This window comes from Petromyzon marinus, chromosome 36, assembly GCF_048934315.1.
Source record: "Petromyzon marinus isolate PM22_M1 ecotype Great Lakes invasive population chromosome 36, UKy_Petmar_22M1.pri1.0, whole genome shotgun sequence".
NCBI classification, from domain to species: Eukaryota; Metazoa; Chordata; class Hyperoartia; order Petromyzontiformes; family Petromyzontidae; genus Petromyzon; species Petromyzon marinus.
In genome coordinates this window covers 344,579-364,081 of record NC_133702.1, presented here as the reverse complement: position 1 = coordinate 364,081, position 19,503 = coordinate 344,579, and the positions used below count along the sequence as shown (strand labels likewise).

General features: G+C 52.5%; 1 protein-coding gene across 2 annotated transcripts in view; it reads right to left on the bottom strand.

The window, feature by feature from the left end:
* Nucleotides 1-231: 231 nt before the first annotated feature.
* LOC116949451 (dystroglycan 1-like) overlaps nt 232-19,503 on the bottom strand; it is a 60,230-nt gene continuing 40,958 nt past the window's right edge. For both annotated transcript variants that reach the window (XM_032966813.2, XM_032966812.2), the window contains exons 2-3: nt 5,828-6,226; nt 232-4,604 (exon numbers count right to left, since the gene is read on the bottom strand). In XM_032966813.2, coding sequence (XP_032822704.1) covers nt 2,391-4,604; nt 5,828-6,160 — 2,547 coding nt within the window. In that variant the 5' untranslated portion in view covers nt 6,161-6,226 and the 3' untranslated portion in view covers nt 232-2,390. The remainder of the gene's footprint in view (nt 4,605-5,827; nt 6,227-19,503) is intronic.

Sequence of the window (19,503 nt, the reverse complement as noted above, 5' to 3'; positions counted from 1 at the left end):
AAATGCAGACCAAACCCAGAGACGTTTCTCGGTGAGCCGAGGTCTATAAACCCTGTACAGCGAAAAGTTTGACAATACTGTGAGACGTCAAACAAATCAATCCACGCCACCCAAACCAAGATACCAATTTCCAGACAGGTAGCAACCCAAATTAGACAGCCGCTGTATAACGGACAGTATTCATTGCAAGGTTCACACTCCGTTCACGATATTAAAACGACAATACACAGCTTTTAAATAAATGTGTTTTTTTATATGAAAAAGAAGAAAGAACTACCAAACCAAGAATGAGGTGCAGAAAGTAAAATATCCACAGCCATTGCAGAACAAGCTTAAAGTGAAGCCGTGAGCGTGGTTAATAATAAAAAGGTTCAGTGGTGCAGCCCGTCCTGGTGCCGGCTGCCAAACGGGGCGGCCGCAGCAGCCCGCGGCAAACGCAGCGCGCGCACCGATGCACGCGCCGTACCGACAGCACAACCGCCACGTCACGCGCTCACGACCACTACGTTAACCACTGTGTGGTTAGTTTGTTGTCCTTCCCCCGCACCTCCGATTAGCAAGGTTGGCTACGTACGGTGCAAAAGAAGTTCAACGTACATACATAACCAGGAAACCACTACGATCAAATGTAGTTCATTCAACGCTGGTAAAAATGTACATTTCTCTATCACGCGTTAGGTAGAGAAATGTGTTTTTTTTACCAACATTTTAATGTTGGTAAAAAAAATCTTAGTAGTACCGTTTGTATGCAAAACATTAATTTTGGCAAATATATATGAAGAGTTAGATGCTGTAAGACCACAAACCTTCGTACTGTGAACACAACTTGGACTGCACACCCCTCCTCCTCTTGGCAAGATGACAAAGTCACGCGTGGAGAACGCACATGCACCGACTGGGAACGCGAACCGCCCCCTGGTCCAGCCGCCGCGAGTGGCTCACGGGAAGGGCTTCAACGCGCGGGTCGACCCCCCATGGTCACGTGGTGTTTGTTCATTAGCGGTATATATGACACCAAGCGCCAACGCTTGCTTTTACTTTTTGAGTTTCAAATTTGTGTTTTCATGTTTTTATTAGAATTAATTTGAAATTGTTACAGTAGTTAATTTATAACCATCGCAGCACCCACGTTAGTGGCAGTGCCAGGCGTGTGCAGTGTTAAGAGTACAGTATTGCAAAGAATTCTACGTTTGCAGATAATTTACAAGTTTGCTTGATCTGCTGTTAATGCAGGAATCCCGCATTTAGAGGTTTCTAGCTCACTGGGACCCTCCTGCAGTAATCAACTCGACTGCGGTGTTATTCCGCGATCCGTGCCACCGCAACACACGGTCAGTGTTTGTAGCTCGCCAGGAGGCTCCTTGCCATTAAGGAATTGAAATTAAAATTCCCTGCGCCGGCAAAGGCCAGCCCCTCCATGGTCCCTCTCCCAAGCACCGACACTACCAGCGCAACCTCGAATGGAAACACATTTACATTATAAAAAATACTACAAAATATCCAAACACGGTTGTAAAAGCTTTTCAAAACTATTGACAAAATCCCTTATTGAGCTACTGCACATAAAGTACACTTCGTCATTAAAATCAAGAACCGCCACCCATTACGTACCACATGCCTTATGTGCATAGACCTGATCATCTGTAGTATTAGCTGCTATACCATGTGACTGAAGAACGAGAAGTTAATCGTGTACACTTTGGTAAGTCAAGGACAGCATAGTGCTGTGCGTATCAATGCGAGTACCACCGTGCGCTGGACCGGGTGGATTTGTGTCTCCGAAACGTTACGGCCGTTGGCTCCCGTGCACAGCTCTCACTAGCAACTGCGTGGGACGTCTATTACAGTAATTAAATTGCTTTCGTCAATTAGTGTTTTAACAAAATCACAGGAGAACGCAATGTTTTCATTACTAGAGCAGCGTCGCACTGCTGCCTCTGCTACTGCAGCAGTGGCAGTGTGGGTTCGTGACAAGAGCGGAGAGGCGATCAGAGCCCAAGCCGTTGCACTACACGTGCTGGAGTTAATTAAACTTGGTCATAAGCCTGCTGTTGGGAATGATCGATACCCCTAGATTAATCGCGCAAAATCAACAAGGGTTACTAATTTATCTTATTGACAAAATCAATCACGACAACCCCAGAGCGTTTTTGAAATAATGCCACAAAAGTAATGATACCAATGCGGAAATTATATGGGCAGTGGATACGCTTGCACAGCTACTGCACATACAGCCGTAACACAAAACGAGAGACCGAGTCAAGCTGGAATCTTTAAACACTGTACAAACGTGGTTCCCTTCGCGCGGAGGGTTGGCGAGACTCTAAAGCGGGAGGAGGAGATTGATACGCACGGCGCCGAGCGTCCCAGACAGTCCCTGGGCCACGGCGTTAGGGGGGTACGTAGGTGGGCAGCGACTTGACGGGGTGGACGCTCTTGGGGTGGGACCTGCGGCTCTCCTCCACGCTGGCGAAGGGCGGGGGGGGCTGGTACGGGGGCACGCTGCCCCCGCCGCCGTCATCCCGCAGGGGGCGCAGCTCCTCAGGCAGTCCCCCGGGGAACGTCTGCCCCGAATACTCGGGGGGCGAGAGCGGGGCGCGCTCCTCTGTGAGGATGAGCGGCATGCTGGAGGACGGCGCGGGCTTCGCCTCGTCCAGTTCGTCCGCGAAGATGATGGGGACGCCCTTCTTGATGAACGTCGTGTGCTCCTCCAAGGACATCTTGCCCCGGCGCTTCCTGCGGTAGCAGACGAATGCGACGACGCCGGCGATCAGGAGCAGGAGGGCGACGGCCACGGCTGGGATGACGGTGTGGAGGTAAGCGTCGTCCTGGCTCAAGCTCCCGAACTGCGTGGGGGGCTCGGTGGCGCGCGACACCGCGGGCTCCCACGGCGCCGTCGACAGGAAGTTCGCCCCCTGGCAGCCGTCGGTTCCCTTTATTCCGACCGCCACCGCCTCGAACTCGGGCAGCATGGCGGCGCGGAACTCGTCACGCGGCCTGCCGTCTCCCGCGTGCATCTTGCCATACAGCTGTCGCACTTCCGCAAGGGGGCACGGCTCCGCGGGGAGGGAGCCATTGCTCCACGTCACGACGAGCGAGCCGTAGCGGAGCCCCTCCAGGGTCAGCACGCTGGCATTCTTCTCGCCAAACGCCTGAGCCAGCTTCTTCATTAGCTTCACCTTCAGAAAGAGGCTCTTTGACACCGCGTCGTAGTCGTTGGCGAACGTCGCCTCGAATTTCACGCTCGATTTGCCGCCGTTGGGTTTGTCGCGAACCACGATTTCGAAAGCGTCGGAGACGAACTTGCCGCCTTTGTCGGTGGCGGTCAAAAAGAACTCGTGTTTGGTGACCTCGTCGTCCGGCGGGAGTCCGAACAGCACCCGGCTGGCGCTGTTGAGCTGCACCCACGCCGAGTGGTCCACGTGGGAGGACAGAGACAGCTTCAGCTTGTCGGTGGGGCCGTCTTCCGCGTCGTAGAACGTGTCCACCGGGATCTTGTACTCGAAGTAGGTCCCCGCGTTCACGTCCAGGCGGTCCACCGGGTTCTGCAGGTACGGGACCTGGTTGGCCGCGGGCCTTGGCGCGGCCTCGTCGGGCTTCTGCACGCGGGGCCTCTTGGAGCGCGGCGGCTTGCGTGTGGCGGCGGCAGCGGCGGTGGCCGCGGTGGTGGTGACGCGCCGAGCGGAAGGGGCCGTGGCGGCCTCCGTCTTCCGGGAGACGTCGGGGACAGCGGGAGGGGCGGGCACGAGCGTGGGCTCCGCGGTGCCGGGCAGCGTGGCCGTCGGCTTAACGGGGAGCAGCGCCGTGGCTGCGCCGCCCGCGGTGAAGCGGTCCCGGCCACGGTCCGGCGAGGCAGTTCGAGTCGTCGGGAGCGGGGAGTGCGACGGCTGGGAGGGCACGATGCGTGCGGGTGGCTCCTCGGGCTGGGGGGGCCGGGTGGGGGGGGCGCTCGTCATCACCGGCGTGGGCGTCACGTGCAGCGCCCCGCGCCGGACGCGCTTCCCCGCGGGCGGCTTCTGGTTGGCGATGTACCAGCCAAGCACCGGGAATCCCAGCGCCGTCGCCATGGCGCCCTCCTTGGCCGGCTTCTCCACGGCCGCCAAGCTAGGCACCGAGGCCTCGCCGAGGCCGCAGCCCAGCAACCAGGACAGCGTGGCGCCGTTCTCCACCATCTTCTTGGCGTTGCCCGGCCCCGCCACGAAGGCCGACATGTCGAACAGCTTGTTGTTCCGCACGGGCAGCAGCCTCATGTCGTGCATCGCGACGCCCGAGAAGGCGGTCATCCTGTCGAGGAGCTGCGTGCGCCGCGCGAGCGCCAGCGTGTCGACGTCGGCGTCGATCACCACCGTGAGCACCGTGTGGGGCTGGCCCGGCTCGCACGCCGCCAGCGCGATCGAGTTGGAGAAGGGCGCAGGCGGTTTGGCGCTGGCGGAGCTCTCCTCGGGCAGGACGGCGATGGAGAACACCTGGCTGGGGCTCGCGTCGTGGCCGATGGAGATGTGGTAGACGCCAGTGTCGGCTTCCAGGGGGTGGCCCAGGAGACGGCCGGCCCGGGGGTCCCAGTGCAGCCACCGCGGCAACGCATCACTCCCCACCTGGTACACCTGCGAGCAACAGAGACAAAGATCATCCGTGTAGTCGTAACGGACTGTTGGGGCAAGTGCGGTAAGCAAGTAGCACCTATGAAGGCCAACATGACACACGAAGCGGTGGGTGGCCAACACCACGCCCGGCCGCCTTTGTTTCCCCAGTGGTGATGTTTACACACTGCACCAGGTACCCATTTGAGGATGAGTCGACCTAGGGGAGGCCCAGGATCGGTGAAGATAATCCTCACTGGTCTTGGAATGTTGGCCGTGAGCGGGAATCGAACTTGAGTCGCTGGATTCATAGCGCAGCGCGCTGACCGATACGCCGCCATTCCCCACACGCAAGGACAAAACAACAACAACAACAACCGCCATTCGCCATTAAGTGGCGGTGACGTCACCACGACGCTTGTGCCAGGCCATGTGCACCTTGAGGCCACGTGAAGTGTTGAAAGCCCGCTGGCAGGAGGTCACGGGGCAGACCCAGGTGCCACGGGTCGACTGACTGAGATGACCGGCTGATGCACCACCTGTGCTCCCTACTGTGCCAACTTGCTGTGCTTTAGCCACCCGGCGCTCCGCTCGTTGTTGTGAGCGTCGCTCCTCCGCCCTCCGTTGTTGTTGGAGGGCAACTGCCCAGTAGCGTCCTTCACGAGTCTCCTCTACTGAAGCCGATCTTGACACCGTTGGTACCAGTCATCGGCAAGTCCACTCAGCTCCACGTCCTCCTGTACATCACTCCATCTCTTCTCTAGCCCGTGCCGCGCCGCGCCCGTTTAGCCCCCTCGATCCGGCTGAACAAAAGCTGTTTAGGCATGCGGTGGCTGGGCATGCGGGCTACATGACCCAGCCAACGCACACACGCATCGTTCTTCTGAGCTATCCAACTTGTATTGATTGACTGCCCCAAAAACTCCGAGTCTAATATGATTGAGGGGGTGCGGAGTTGTGTGGATTGGGCTGCAGTGTGCCACGCATACAGAGCGAGCAATGCACTGCACCTCGCTCTTGAGCAATTCAATCTCCATGCTGTACGTACAGCGGTACACGCACACGACACACGATCTGCAGAAATCCGAAATGCGCAATTCTCACAGCCACGATACGATACAAGCGTAAGCGGAGGAATCGATTTGACTTGTGACCCGCTGCGTTATTAGCCTGACCGCCACGCTCCACCGGTTACCACCGTTAAGTTATTCAGCAACGTCCGACCGCCGCCCCCGCGCCGCGCGCACCTGGACGGACGCGTTGCCCTCGAGCAGCGCGGGGAGATGGAGCTCAAAGCCCTGGCCGGCGCTCGTGCTTAGGTCGGGCACGGCCCCCGCCGCGTCCCCCGGCCCCCGCGGCTCTGCGGGAGGCAGCGGCTCCTGGCTCTGCCACTCCGGCCTCCAGTCGAGGGCCCGGAGGCTCGGCTCGGGGAACGAGTCGGGCCCGGCGCGACCGAGGAGCTCGCCGGGCCGGCTCGGCTCCTCCGCGTTCCCGGTGCCGGCCCCGGCGCTGGCCTTGTCGAGGCCGAGCATGACGAGCGCGACAAGCAAAGCAAGCAGACAGGCCATGGCCCTGTGCATGACGGACACGGCCCAAGGGCGGCTGTCCCCCGCCCCGTCGCACCTCGGAGGGAACTGACGGAGATTCTGAAATTGAGAGGAGGGCACACACAATAGCACAACATCAGAATTGGCTGTAACTTGTTTAAATAAAACTACAAATGTTTTCTAACTGGTGTTTGTCTTGAGATTGTAAAACCTGTATTTTAATTCTGAGGGCTGGAATGTAACCAAAATAGGTGACAGCCATTGGTGATTGGGCCGAGATAATTAGCGGAGTTGAGAACGAGGATTAATCGTGGGCGGCTGAACCAAGATTCAAACCCAGGTCCTCAGTGGCACCAGCTCAGTTCTCTATCCTTTGAACCACCTGGACATGTCTTTTGTCCTGCAGATGCCTCTGGTGTGCCTGTGCTGCTGAGGAATACGCCGATACTCATTGAAAACATGGACTGCCCCACACTCATCACACGTGGAGGAACGATGGGCGCACTGCCACAGCCCGGGCAAGCACTCTGTATCAGAAACATAGAACAGAACCTCCGTCATATGGGTGGAGATGATCAGGCAAAAAGACAAAGATCCCTCGTAGAGCCCTAAAATAATTTTGTGGAATGTGCTATTTGCGTGCACCTATGAAGGCCGGCACAGCATGCCAAGGGATGGGTGACCAGCGCCGCGCCCAGCCGCCTTTGTCTCCTGAGAGGCCAAGTGAGCGGTAATCGAACTCTGGTCGCGGGTTCGTAGTGCAGCGCGCTAACACACACGTACACACGTGAATCGGGTTTCTGTGTTCAATCAGGACAGGGTTGTGTACCATTAACCCAGGCGTTAACAATTAATCAGGTGTTTGTAACAATGCACACAAGTATGCTGTTGAGAAGCGAAAAATAACTAACCATTGTTGCTGGAGGGTTTCCAAGGCATTTGGTTTAGCATTTAGCTGCGCTCAGCAGCACGCTCGTAGGAATTCAGTGTGGCCTCGGAGAGGTTCTGCGTCCGCTGCAGCGGCACAGCCTCCAGAGCCACACCGCGTGAGCTGCGCTTTCCCCCGCGTGCGGTGGGAGGAGAGATATCAGCCACGGCTTCCAGCAACAGCCGCTCCACTAACCACATCACGAACCGCACTGCTAGCCACATCGCTAGCAGCATCACTCACCGCATCACTAACCGCACCAATAACAGCACTACTAACCGCATTACTATCCGCACCACGAATCACATCATTGACTGCACTGCTAACAGCACCACTACATGAAATCGACTGGGCGAGGCTGGGGGAGACTGCAGTACGCTCCCAAACCACGACCACCAACTCTCACTCATGGAGCGAACCTGTGAGCCTGTTCAGCTCCAGTAATTAACCTGTGTGTGATGCACTGAGTCACGCCAGCCGATTCCTAACCCTCTGAGTGGGTGGATAGCACGCGAATGTTAATCATCACTGAGCGCGGTATTCAGAACAGCCTGGAAACGAGTCAAAACTCGTTTCCGAGAGGGTAGTGCTGGTGCCTGGGTTCGATTCCCGAAAAAAAACATGTATTTAAACTGGTATTGGCCAAACATCCCAATGCTGAAAATGTACCTGAAAATTACTCGATTGAGTTAACACACAGCAAAAACGTGGCAGCACCCTTCGGAATGAGAGTGTAGAGACAGTGAGGCTTTCCTGGGTAAACAAGCAGAATAAAATAAATGACCGAGTGACACTCTTGTGAAGAAACCTCCAGAGGCAGAACAACTCTCGTGACACGTATGCAGCTCTGCTAGCGAATGATTGGATCGTCTTCCCGATAGAAGTTTATGGAAACTCTTATGAATCCACAATCGCTTTATCCAGTTACAGCTATCTGTCCATCTTTAGGTGTTGCAGGCCACCTAATCCGAAAAACCACCGAATCACTTCATGCTAAGGCCTCGGCACAGAGACCCTGTCTCTCTGTGCTCCATGCGTTGTGTCTCTTTGTGTCTCTGTGTTGACTTCCTCTGCTTAGGTGTCTGTATGTATGTCTGCGGTTCTGTGTTTCCTCTCTCTCTTGGATTTAGCTCTTCTGTGCCTGATGATGATTGCTTGCGTTGCAATCAAAACGCCGTATGCTATTATGTCATTTTATTATTATTTCTTATTTCTACGTGACTTTACCGAAAAAACCAAAGAGCACTCTAATGATCTAAACCACCAAAACCACCAAACCCTCCTCAAACATTAAAATCACCAAAACCACCCAAACCACCAAACCCCCCTGTAACCTCACAGTAACCTTCAACCCAGCACAAACCCCGTTGCCGTCACTCACGCCAACCTTTACGCCCATGTGAACCATGGCCCCAATTACAACAACAGCGATGGCGCGCTCGCTGCAGGACCGATCACGCCGGAGGACGGAGGAGTCGCAGGGATGCGTGGGCAAGACGCTCGCTCGGCGAGAATTCACGATCTGTAAGATTTTGCAATGGAATTGTTTGAACAACAAAACAATAACGGTAATAATTAAACGTGCCAGTCATTCGCCGTTTCGGTGAAGCTTGCCGTTCGATGGCAGGACGAGGGAATGAAGCGGTAGACAGAACCGCGTCACGCGATCATTTGCCGTGAATTACTTCCCACATTTTGCGTCATTTAAAATCCTGCTCATGCGTTTTCGCGTGGTCGTTTTCACACGTGTTGACTTGCAAGGCATTCACTGACAATATCTATTAGCAGCGCGATACACAGACGATTTGGTTTCTAAACCACGACCCTGGATGCTTCAATTACCGACGCGTCAATTCACATCAACTCATTTGTGGGGCAAGCTTTGAAACGCGACTCCTCCCGGGACGCTTTGGGAGAACCGGGGGAGTTCCTGCAGGAGGACCCGGATGATGGATGGGAACAACTGCACAGATGAGGCGCAGGGATGCTCCCTCTACACGTGACGCATATTGAAAGCGACTCCTCTCTTGACAAAATGTAATAACTTGCGTGATTGCGGAGACTACAAGAAACAAAACAACTAAGCAGACCATACGCGTCCTTCACGTAGCTGTCGCCCCACATAATTGTGTTATAAACTACGACGTTTCGATCGTAGGTTGTTTATTTTTTTTATTCATTTGAACCTATCTACGTGACTTTACCTAAAAGACCCAAAGAATATGAACTCCTGCAGTCACGAAAGCTTTAAGTCATAATTGTGCTTTGTTTAACATATTCCATCAGTCACACGGTCTTCTGGGAGTGCGTAACATCAGCAACATTGGTTCAACAATAGCAATTCTGGACCAGTTTTGATCTTCAATGTCTCATTAGCAGAGTCAGGCTTTAGAAACAGGCATGACGTGTATTTTACTACCAATATTATTATTGTGCCCGTCTCCCAGGAAAGTAATCATTGAGTCTCAACACTCTTTCTGGAGGATCCTGCCAGGTTTTCACGGTGGGGAGGGGAAATCGCTATGTATCTGTAATACAAATGAGTCATCTTCAGGTAATTTTGCAGCATTGAGTGGGGAAACTGGAGGACACCCATGCAGAACAGAGGGGGAGAACATACAAACGCCACACAGAAAATGTCCGAGCTGGAATCGAACCCAGGCTCTTCTTGCTGCGAGTGTTACCACCGCGATACCACTGCGCCGCCCTGCCACCCTCTGCGCTCGAGACAAACTGTTGCGCAACAGCGTGCTGCCTGCACGGGGCAATACAGGGAGGACTTTAATCGTTCTGCTCACTTATACGCGGAACTTCAGTTTTACTCGTACAAAAGTAGGACAATCGAAAGTGCCAATGTGGGCGGAACTCTCGTGACGACACCTCGAAGGCTCGGCGAGCGAGGAAGCACCAGGGAGAGGCCTCGCGCTCACATCGACGTGCGGGGAGAGCCTTGGGCCCAATCCCCTCATTCCCTCCCATGACCCTCCCGTGATGCACGAGACCTTCCTAATGCCGAACCTGCACCAAGCAGGGCCAAACTCGTTCTCCGCACAGCAAGGAGGCTCGGGTTTGTCATCAGCCCCCCCCGGCTCCAGGCCGGCGTTGCTGTAAAATTCGCGGAAATCCCCGAGGCATTCTGCGTGAGCGTGTTGGTCCCCACCTCATACCACGGCCAAACGAGGGAGCCGTACCGAGCAACGAGGAATGATTTCCTTAACATTCAGTCAACTGGAATATGTAATCAATGCCGTGGCAAATCCATGCAGATTTATCCCAAAGACCCGATGTTACTTACGGCAGTGAAGTCCATCAAAGAAGCACTAAAAAAACCTAAGCTGTTAACATCGTTGTTCGTAATGAACGCATCTCATTGTGGTTTAATACCTTGATTTACCCGATGAGGCTGCAAGACTCTTGATAATGGAATAAACTTTTCACCTAAGCGGAGGCCAGTCGAACACTACACATAAAAGAGAGGGGAGGGACGAGGACATGGTGGAGGAGACCCGGCAACTGCACCGACCTCACCGACAAAGACAAAGTGGCAGCCCCACACACCGCTCCCGCGCAGCACCAACGTTCCCGCTGTCCAGGAGCGGTGGATCCTAGGACAGTGCTCGCATCACCAGGGCCGGACACCGCAACGAGGTCACGGCGTCACATTCCTACGATCCCTGCCCCGTGCCCCCAGCGGGAGAGACGGTCTCAGCTCCCAGAGAGAGAGAGACAGTCTGCCGGGCCCAGTCAACTGGGCTGCTTTATAAGCTCAGGAGGCCGGGTCCGGTGCTGCCAGGTTCGTTGTTGCGCTTCCCCGCTCGTGCCCCTGGCCCTAGCGTGACCTCGGGAGCAGTGGGCCCCACGTTAATACGCTCCACGCTGAGAGCCACACAATGTGGCTCCCACCTGCTCCGCTGAGAGAGATGATGAGTTTTCGTGGGAGGGCTTCACTCCTTGTTTGTTCTGCCGATGCGCTCCAACTCGTTAAGTGAGCGGAGCTACCAACGCTTGGGAGGGCCAGGGACGGTTTTGCCCGAGCTGGGCGAGTCGTGCCGAGCGGCCACCATGCAGCAGGGAGGCCCATCCTGTCCAGGCCACCATCCGTGACCAACTGGGCAGCATTTAATACAGAACAATAAAGTAATTGATCATGCGTAGCGCTCTGTAATAACATCATTGTAATGCCAGTGGCAATTCCTCAGGTAACACAAGGTTTCAAAATTTATCGTTTGACTTTTGCCACCGACTCTATTTGCTGTAGGAATGCCGCACGTGCTATAAATCTGACTTTGTATTGTCATCATCTCCTTTGCTTTTTTACTCAGTGCTGTTCCGAGTAACTGGCGTTGAGCCAGGTCTCCTCCGTTCTTTACCCACAATCATTGCCGCGTCTCGTCTCAGTGGAAGATACCTGGGGAGAATTGCAGTGATGACGTTTTTTCAATGCCTGCAGCATGGGGAATTTTTTTTTTAATCAAAAATGAACTGAAGCAGATTGTGAAGCAGGTCACCAAGTGTGTGTGTCTATTGCTGTATAAAAAGCTTCAGTGCAGAGAGACCTTCACAATCCAACAAAATGAATGACCCTGCTGATTTCCAACCCACCCATTAACTTACAACATAACATATAATCAACTAACCATTCTATGTAATGGAACGTCAATGCATACAAAACACTTACTTGACTTTATATATTGACTACACAGAGCCCATTATTTGGGGGTTTTAATGTGAAAAACCAAAAACCCTTCACTACAGTTTCCATCACACAACAGATTTGGCCGAAATAATTTGACTCACTACTCCCTTGACACCCGGACCTCAAGTTTACTACAGCGAACCCTCGAGACCTGTGGCCGATTGCGAACAACACTTGAAACAAAACTGTGTTCCTTCACGAAGAGGACACTCAGTGTCGCCCGGCGTATTCTGTAGAAGCCAGCCACTTGGCTTCCGCCACAGGACGCCGTCGAGCACCGCACCTATCACCCCGAGACAACATCTGACTCAAAGAAAGCCGCCGTTTTTCCGAGTAAACTGAAATGTGAACCCGGTTTGAGTCTCCTCGCACACAGTTACAGAAGAAGAGAGGCGTGAAAAGCCTTTGCTCACCCTACCCCTCTCGTTGGTGCTCACGTCCAGGCATGGCCGAATTGCAGCGGTGGAAATTCCCACTGTGATGGCGGACCTCGGTCTCTCCATAGGCTTCGCACAAAGGGGTACTCATTATATTCACCCTGCAATTAGGATGGGCTCGTGTTGATCTATAACTGGAGTTTTGAATTTACAACATTCCAACTGTGATTAGGCCACCGTTCTATCACGGTGCCACCCAGCAGGGTACAATGTGATTAATTAGCTCTATAGGCACCGTGTCATCTCATCCACACCGTGTATAACCACCACACCACAAGTCACAACACACTTCTATTTCTGCTTCTTCCCTCGCACTACTCCAGTTTGGATTTCCTCCACCCATTGTCGTCTCTTTCCCCAAGCTCATACAACAACAACAATAACCTTGCTCAATGCAAGAGAGGCATTGACTCTATTACGACTGTTTGTTGCTGGCCTTTCGATGCTGTGGGCCTTGGCCCTGCACTCAGCAACTGTAAAAAAACAGTGGGATCGCGATCCCGGGGGGTCCCAACGGCAGTCAGGGGCCACGCGATGTCGCTGCCTCATCTCTATCCCCATCTCGTCTCACGACATTGGGATACTGCCGATGATTCTGAGGCTGTCCGAGCATCCTCTTTCAAAGCACAGGGAATTCCTGCATCTATAACTAAGTTAATGGGATCCTTTGACAGCTTAAAGAATGGGATTCTCTAACAGCCTAAGGATCTAATAATAGTTTTCCCCCTTTTTTCTGGCAACAAAACTGAAACCTTTTTACAAGGATTCATGTCTGCATTAACCACAATACCTGCAGTCAAAATGCAAACAAAAAACATACTATGATAATATATGCATTGTCCTTGAAACTGATTGGTCCACACCAAGGGATGGCTTTCTTTTGAGCCTCGACCCAATTGGTGCTCGACCAGATGACGCCAAAAGGCCTAAGGATCGTCCAATAGAATCCCTTCCATTGGAATGGAGACAGTCGGATTACTGGAGAATATTTGACAGGGATCATCCCCATTGACTTCAATGGTGAATTCTTCATCTCAATTATTACACAAGCATAAGACTATAATGGTAATTCCAAGGATCCCCACCAGATGGCGAGCTAACCATGGGAGGATGCCATTCAAGTTCGCATAGGAATTGCCTGAAAACAATAATCCCCACAGGTTTCTTCCACGGTGGAATCGTGGGATTCCTGTACTATTCCAATGCTACATGCCGAGTGCTGTAAACACACACAGCATCGCGCGACGAGCAGGCACAATGCCGCCTTGATCGCGAGTTGGTTGATTCGTGATTACACGTCACATGTACAATGCAACAGTAGACGTGGGGTTGCTTGCGCCCGGCAAGGCGACTTTGGTTTTATTATTATTACACGCTTTTATTTAACTCACTGTCTGTTGTCGTATCCTCAAATCTTGTAACTCAATTTTAACCCACTTCCCAATGTGGTATCGACTACAAACTTGGTATACTTATGTCATACTGATGACAATACTATATTCTATCATTAAAAATACAAATAATCTAAACAATCTTTGTTATATGTTATGCTTCGGCTTGGGTCTAATTGTCCACGCTCAACTGACGTTGCTGTAAATGACCACGGCCCCCTTACGTTGTGGCAAGCTTCGGGGCCACTTCCTGGAGTCGTGGAGTTCTGCCACTACTCGTCCGGTACATTTCATTAAAGCGTGTTTAAAAAAAGTATTTTTTAAATATTACTTATCTATATACTCAGAAAAGCCATCAAGACACTCTTGATAGAAGTATTATTTATTATACGTTAAAAAAACTTAAACTCCAAGCAAATACACCTCAGACAAGCCACTGACAAAGAGCTGAGAAGCTCACAACCGCCGCCCACCCAATAGGGATGGAATTACTCAATTTTGCACCAGATTCTCTGTGTATACTCGCATTGCCACCTTTTCCACCGTTGGCCAAACCCAGAAATGATTCTCAGTCAGCACGAGGTCTATTAAAACCTTACTGCATACTGCAATTGAGTTCAACACAACACCGTTACCAGATCTCGTTACAAATAAATTCCTATCACCCTATGATCACTGTTACATTGCATTTATGGCTTTATTTTGGTGATTTCTAAAAGTTTTTTGGTTTGGCCATGTTTTTGTTTATTGTAGTACGGAGTTAGACTGATGGCCTTAATCTAAGTTTTCTTGTTGTTGTTTGACTTGCATCCCACTGGGATTTTTGCACACAGCGTTGGTGTACGGTGCTATTTCAGGAATATTTTGATGTTTTTTCCTGGATTTTCTGTTTGCACATGCACAAAGTCACTTTAATATGTTTTCTTGTTCATTTTTTTGTTTGTTGCGGTTTCACCCGATTCAAGAGCCGAATGGCTCACAGGGCTATACCAAATAAATGAAACTATGAAACTATGAACACAGACACCAACTCCCGACTCCCGGACAGTCTGGTCCAACCCAGCCAGGTGGCCACCCTAGTGTAAGCCCATCGTACTGTGACACGGAGGTGCGTACCACTTGCGAGGGCATGCTTTCGTGAAGCTCCTTAAATGCGGAACAAGTTCCGTTACCATCGAGGGGACCGTTGCAGTGTCTGTGAACAATGGCCGGTGGCAATGCCTAAAGGGCCGCAGAGCGACGGACACCCTCAGCGGGGCCGGCGCCGCGGGACCAGCGTGGGGCCCCATCGGCCATCTCCTCCTTCGCAGAGGCGACAATGAAAACCCAACGGGGTTTGAGCCACGTCCCCTTCTCCAAGAAGCTGCGGCCGTTCGCCGCACGAGTGGCATCGGTGCAGATATGGAACAGGTACAAATAGCAACTCGAAGAGAAAAACTAAGGGCTGCTGCCTGGCAAACACATCCCACTGAACATAAGCATTTGGGAGGCCCGACTGCCAAGCAGAGAATTGTAATTTTGGAAATATTCTCAGATGGACGTCAATTAAGTCAAAAGACAATTAACAAAAAACATTTCAACGTAGAGGAGGCCGCTGGCAAAGTGCCGCGTGCAGCGTCACCGCGTTCGCCGGCACCGACGGGGATAGCGCAGCGGCGGCAACGGCGCCAGGCTGCTCGCAACGGTGGCTCTCACCGGACGTTCGGAGCCACGGCCGCGTGGACAACGAACTACATGGTTCCATTCGCCTCACTCGACTACTACTTCACTCGAACCTCCTCACACACGCTCGAATTGTCAAGGCGGCCCTGACTGAATTAGATTTCCAACAGTGCTGTAACCCCCTCTCGCCTGCCCCTTTCACAAAAACTCCTACAGCCGTCTGCTGCTGCTGCTGTGTTTTCCAGTTGAACCCCCTTTACCGGACAGCTTCAATGATAATGAAAAAACAACATTCCAATGTACTTAGAGAAGGACGTTTTTAATCAGTGCATTTTACCTGCCCCTACAAATATGGATCATTTGTAGTGTTTATTTATCATCTCTATGGCATCATTAACCAAAGTATGAATATACAAATTGGCATACATTGAAATTCATCTCTCTGTACATGCACAAATCAATGCGCGTATTGTGAACATAAGAATCAATGTGAAATATTGAAGTAATTAATGCTTACAGGACCAGCAGCCATTATGAAATCATTTTACTGCGATTTACTTGTTTGTGTGAATGAGCTGAAGTCAATGGCTTTGTTTACTCTCTGCACTTAGCCAGCATTTCGTTAAAACGAGCTCGACTCTGCTGATGAGACACCAAGTGTCAAAACCAGTCCAGAGTTTCGTTTTGTTGAACACTGCCAAAATTGTGCACTGCCGGACGGATGTGTGGCTGACGAGATGTGTACAGAATACTTGTGTAGTTTATGTGTAGGGACAGCTATAGGAAAGGAGGCGGATTGTCCTGCTTGTTTTGTGTAGACGAGACTGGAATAGGGTCACCGACGCTGGCACCAGAAGGCGGTGATGCGGATGGCTCGTTCTGCTCACTAAGAGCCATCCACAGCTGCACAGCAGCGGTGCAATTGACTGTGGCAAGCGAGGCTGCTCAGATTGCTGATTAAAATCATTGAGCAACCTATTGGTGTGGACTAAAGCCTCAGTGGTTAAATAAGAAAATAATAGCTTTAAGAAACCCGAGTCTCCACATCTCCGCAGCGTGGGCACCTTTGGGTGCTGGCACACGAAGTGTGCATCACAAACACACTTCGTTCCTTGGGAAAATCTGTAAAATTAATGGCACCTCCTGAATGTTAAAGGGAATTGACAGTTGGGTACAAGTGGTATACTCACCATTCTTATAGCGTAAGGCTATCACTATCGTGCACATAGTCTGCAGTATTTCCGCAGTAGGGGACGATGCTGCTATGTATGATCCCCATTGAGATATTTGCGGTGTAACTTTTAGAATTTGCCAAACTTGGACCGTGACGCTGCCACACGACTGGCTACTCTATTCAAATGACGTCACGGGATCTTTAACATCCACCGTAGAGCAAACGGCGCACACTTTATGGTCAATAACCAGGGCGGCCTGCCGGATTCAAACTCCAAACCTCTGCAACGGACGGCGAATGCGCTACCGAATAAGACTGGCCTCGTCATGGGAATAGAGTTAGCAACACTGCCTTTCAAAAGACAAGCAACAACCAACGTGGGTTTGAGCGTGGAGGCTCTGGGCCTTTGTCGTGGTCACGCGTTAGGAGGGACAAAACCCAGGAGTGCACGCGGGGTGGGGGGGGTTCCAGAACTGAGAACCTTGAGCAGAGAAAGGGAGTCCGTAGCTGGGGATAATGCCTCGATTATGATGGTGAGAGAACAAATAGCGAAGGCTAAGCCTTGGTAAAGGACAGTTTCCTGCGAGGAAGAACTGTTCAGGCACTCTGCACTGAAAACAAAGTTCTGAGTTAATAAATACAAAGAGCAAACAGCGAGAGAATGCGAATGCGAGCAGGAGGGCGAACGAGCAGCCATAAATCTGAGTTGAGCAAAGGCGCAGCAGCTCGGAGATCGGAGCTGGAGGCACATGCGGGGGGAGATGAGAGGTTTGCTGCAAGGGCGCAGGCCGAGAACCCAACCTGAAGAGATTGCGCCTTGGTGTTGGAGGGACGCCGCACATTGCAAATAACGATAAAACTTAATCATCATGCATTACACTTTGCACACTGTCTAACAGGAATGACGATCTAAGTCCGTCAGTTTTTATTCCCTCAATATAACTGCGACACAAGTATTATCTCTGTACAGATTGACTGTGGTGTGGAAATTGTCCAGGATTTCTAAAATAAATTTCAACATTCATATTTTTTGGGTCTTTCGGTAAAGTCACGTGTGATGAGTCGTGTGGTGAGTCGCTGCCCACCACTTACATTAACATTGGCTTCTGACATTTGGGCTACGCTCATTTCAAACCTTTATCAACAGTTTGCCTTTAGAAGCTAACCCCCTTTTCCTGGTGACGAACGCTTGTGTTGCGATCGAAACGTCAGTTTTTTGTTATTTTCTTTGAACCTATCTACGCGACTTTACCGAAACACCCAAAGAATATGAATTCCTGCAGTTACGAAAGCTTTAAGTCAAGATTAAAATTTCGACAAATAATGAGAGGGCTCTAAACACAGCACAGTAAATGTTACACACCCAAGTCTATTTTTCTGCCGTAAAAAGTACTCAGTTGTCGTGTTTTTAATTATTGTAATCACACAGAGCAGTGGCTTTATACAAGCTCAATATGGGTGCCTCAGTCATATCAGCATGGCCACGTGTGTTGGCATTTGTATCCGATGGGTGCTTGAAGCATCACTGCCAGAAAAACCACAGCGAGAACCACGCGGTGTCACAGCGAGAACCACGCGGTGTCACAGCGAGAACCACGCGGTGTCACAGAGAAAACCACGTGGTGTCACAGGGAGAACCACGCGGTGTCACAGCGAGAACCACGTGGTGTCACAGGGAGAACCACGCAGTGTCACAGCGAGAACCACGCGGTGTCACAGGGAGAACCACGTGGTGTCACAGCGAGAGCCACGCGGTGTCACAGGGAGAGCCACGCGGTGTCACAGCGAGAACCACGCAGTGTCACAGCGAGAACCACGCGGTGTCACAGGGAGAACCACGCGGTGTCACAGCGAGAACCACGTGGTGTCACAGGGAGAACCACGTGGTGTCACAGGGAGAACCACGCAGTGTCACAGCGAGAGCCACGCGGTGTCACAGGGAGAACCACGCGGTGTCACAGCGAGAACCACGCGGTGTCACAGCGAGAACCACGCGGTGTCACAGCGAGAACCACGTGGTGTCACAGAGAGAACCACGTGGTGCCACAGGGAGAACCACGCGGTGATACAGCGAGAACCACGCGGTGTCACAGGGAGAGCCACGCAGTGTCACAGGGAGAACCACGCGGTGACACAGCGAGAACCACGCGGTGACACAGGGAGAACCACGCGGTGTCACAGGGAGAACCACGCGGTGACACAGCGAGAACCACGCGGTGTCACAGGGAGAACCACGCGGTGTCACAGGGAGAACCACGCGGTGACACAGCGAGAACCACGCGGTGACACAGCGAGAACCACGCGATAACACAGCGAGAACCACGCGGTGACACCGGGAGAACCACGCGGTGACACAGCGAGAACCACGCGGTGACACAGCGAGAACCACGCGGTGACACAGGGAGAACCACACGGTATCACAGGGAGAGCCACGCAGTGTCACAGCGAGAACCACGCGGTGTCACAGGGAGAGCCACGCAGTGTCACAGGGAGAGCCACGCAGTGTCACAGCGAGAGCCACGTGGTGACACAGGGAGAGCCACGCAGTGTCACAGCGAGAGCCACGCAGTGTCACAGCGAGAACCACGTGGTGTCACAGGGAGAGCCACGCGGTGACACAGCGAGAACCACGCGGTGACACAGGGAGAACCACGCGGTGTCACAGGGAGAACCACGCGGTGACACAGCGAGAACCACGCGGTGACACAGGGAGAACCACGCGGTGTCACAGGGAGAACCACGCGGTGACACAGCGAGAACCACGCGGTGTCACAGGGAGAACCACGCGGTGTCACAGGGAGAACCACGCGGTGTCACAGGGAGAACCACGCGGTGACACAGCGAGAACCACGCGGTGATACAGCGAGAACCACGCGATGACACAGCGAGAACCACGCGGTGACACCGGGAGAACCACGCGGTGACACAGCGAGAACCACGCGGTGACACAGGGAGAACCACGCGGTGTCACAGGGAGAGCCACGCAGTGTCACAGCGAGAACCACGTGGTGTCACAGGGAGAGCCACGCAGTGTCACAGCGAGAGCCACGTGGTGACACAGGGAGAGCCACGCAGTGTCACAGCGAGA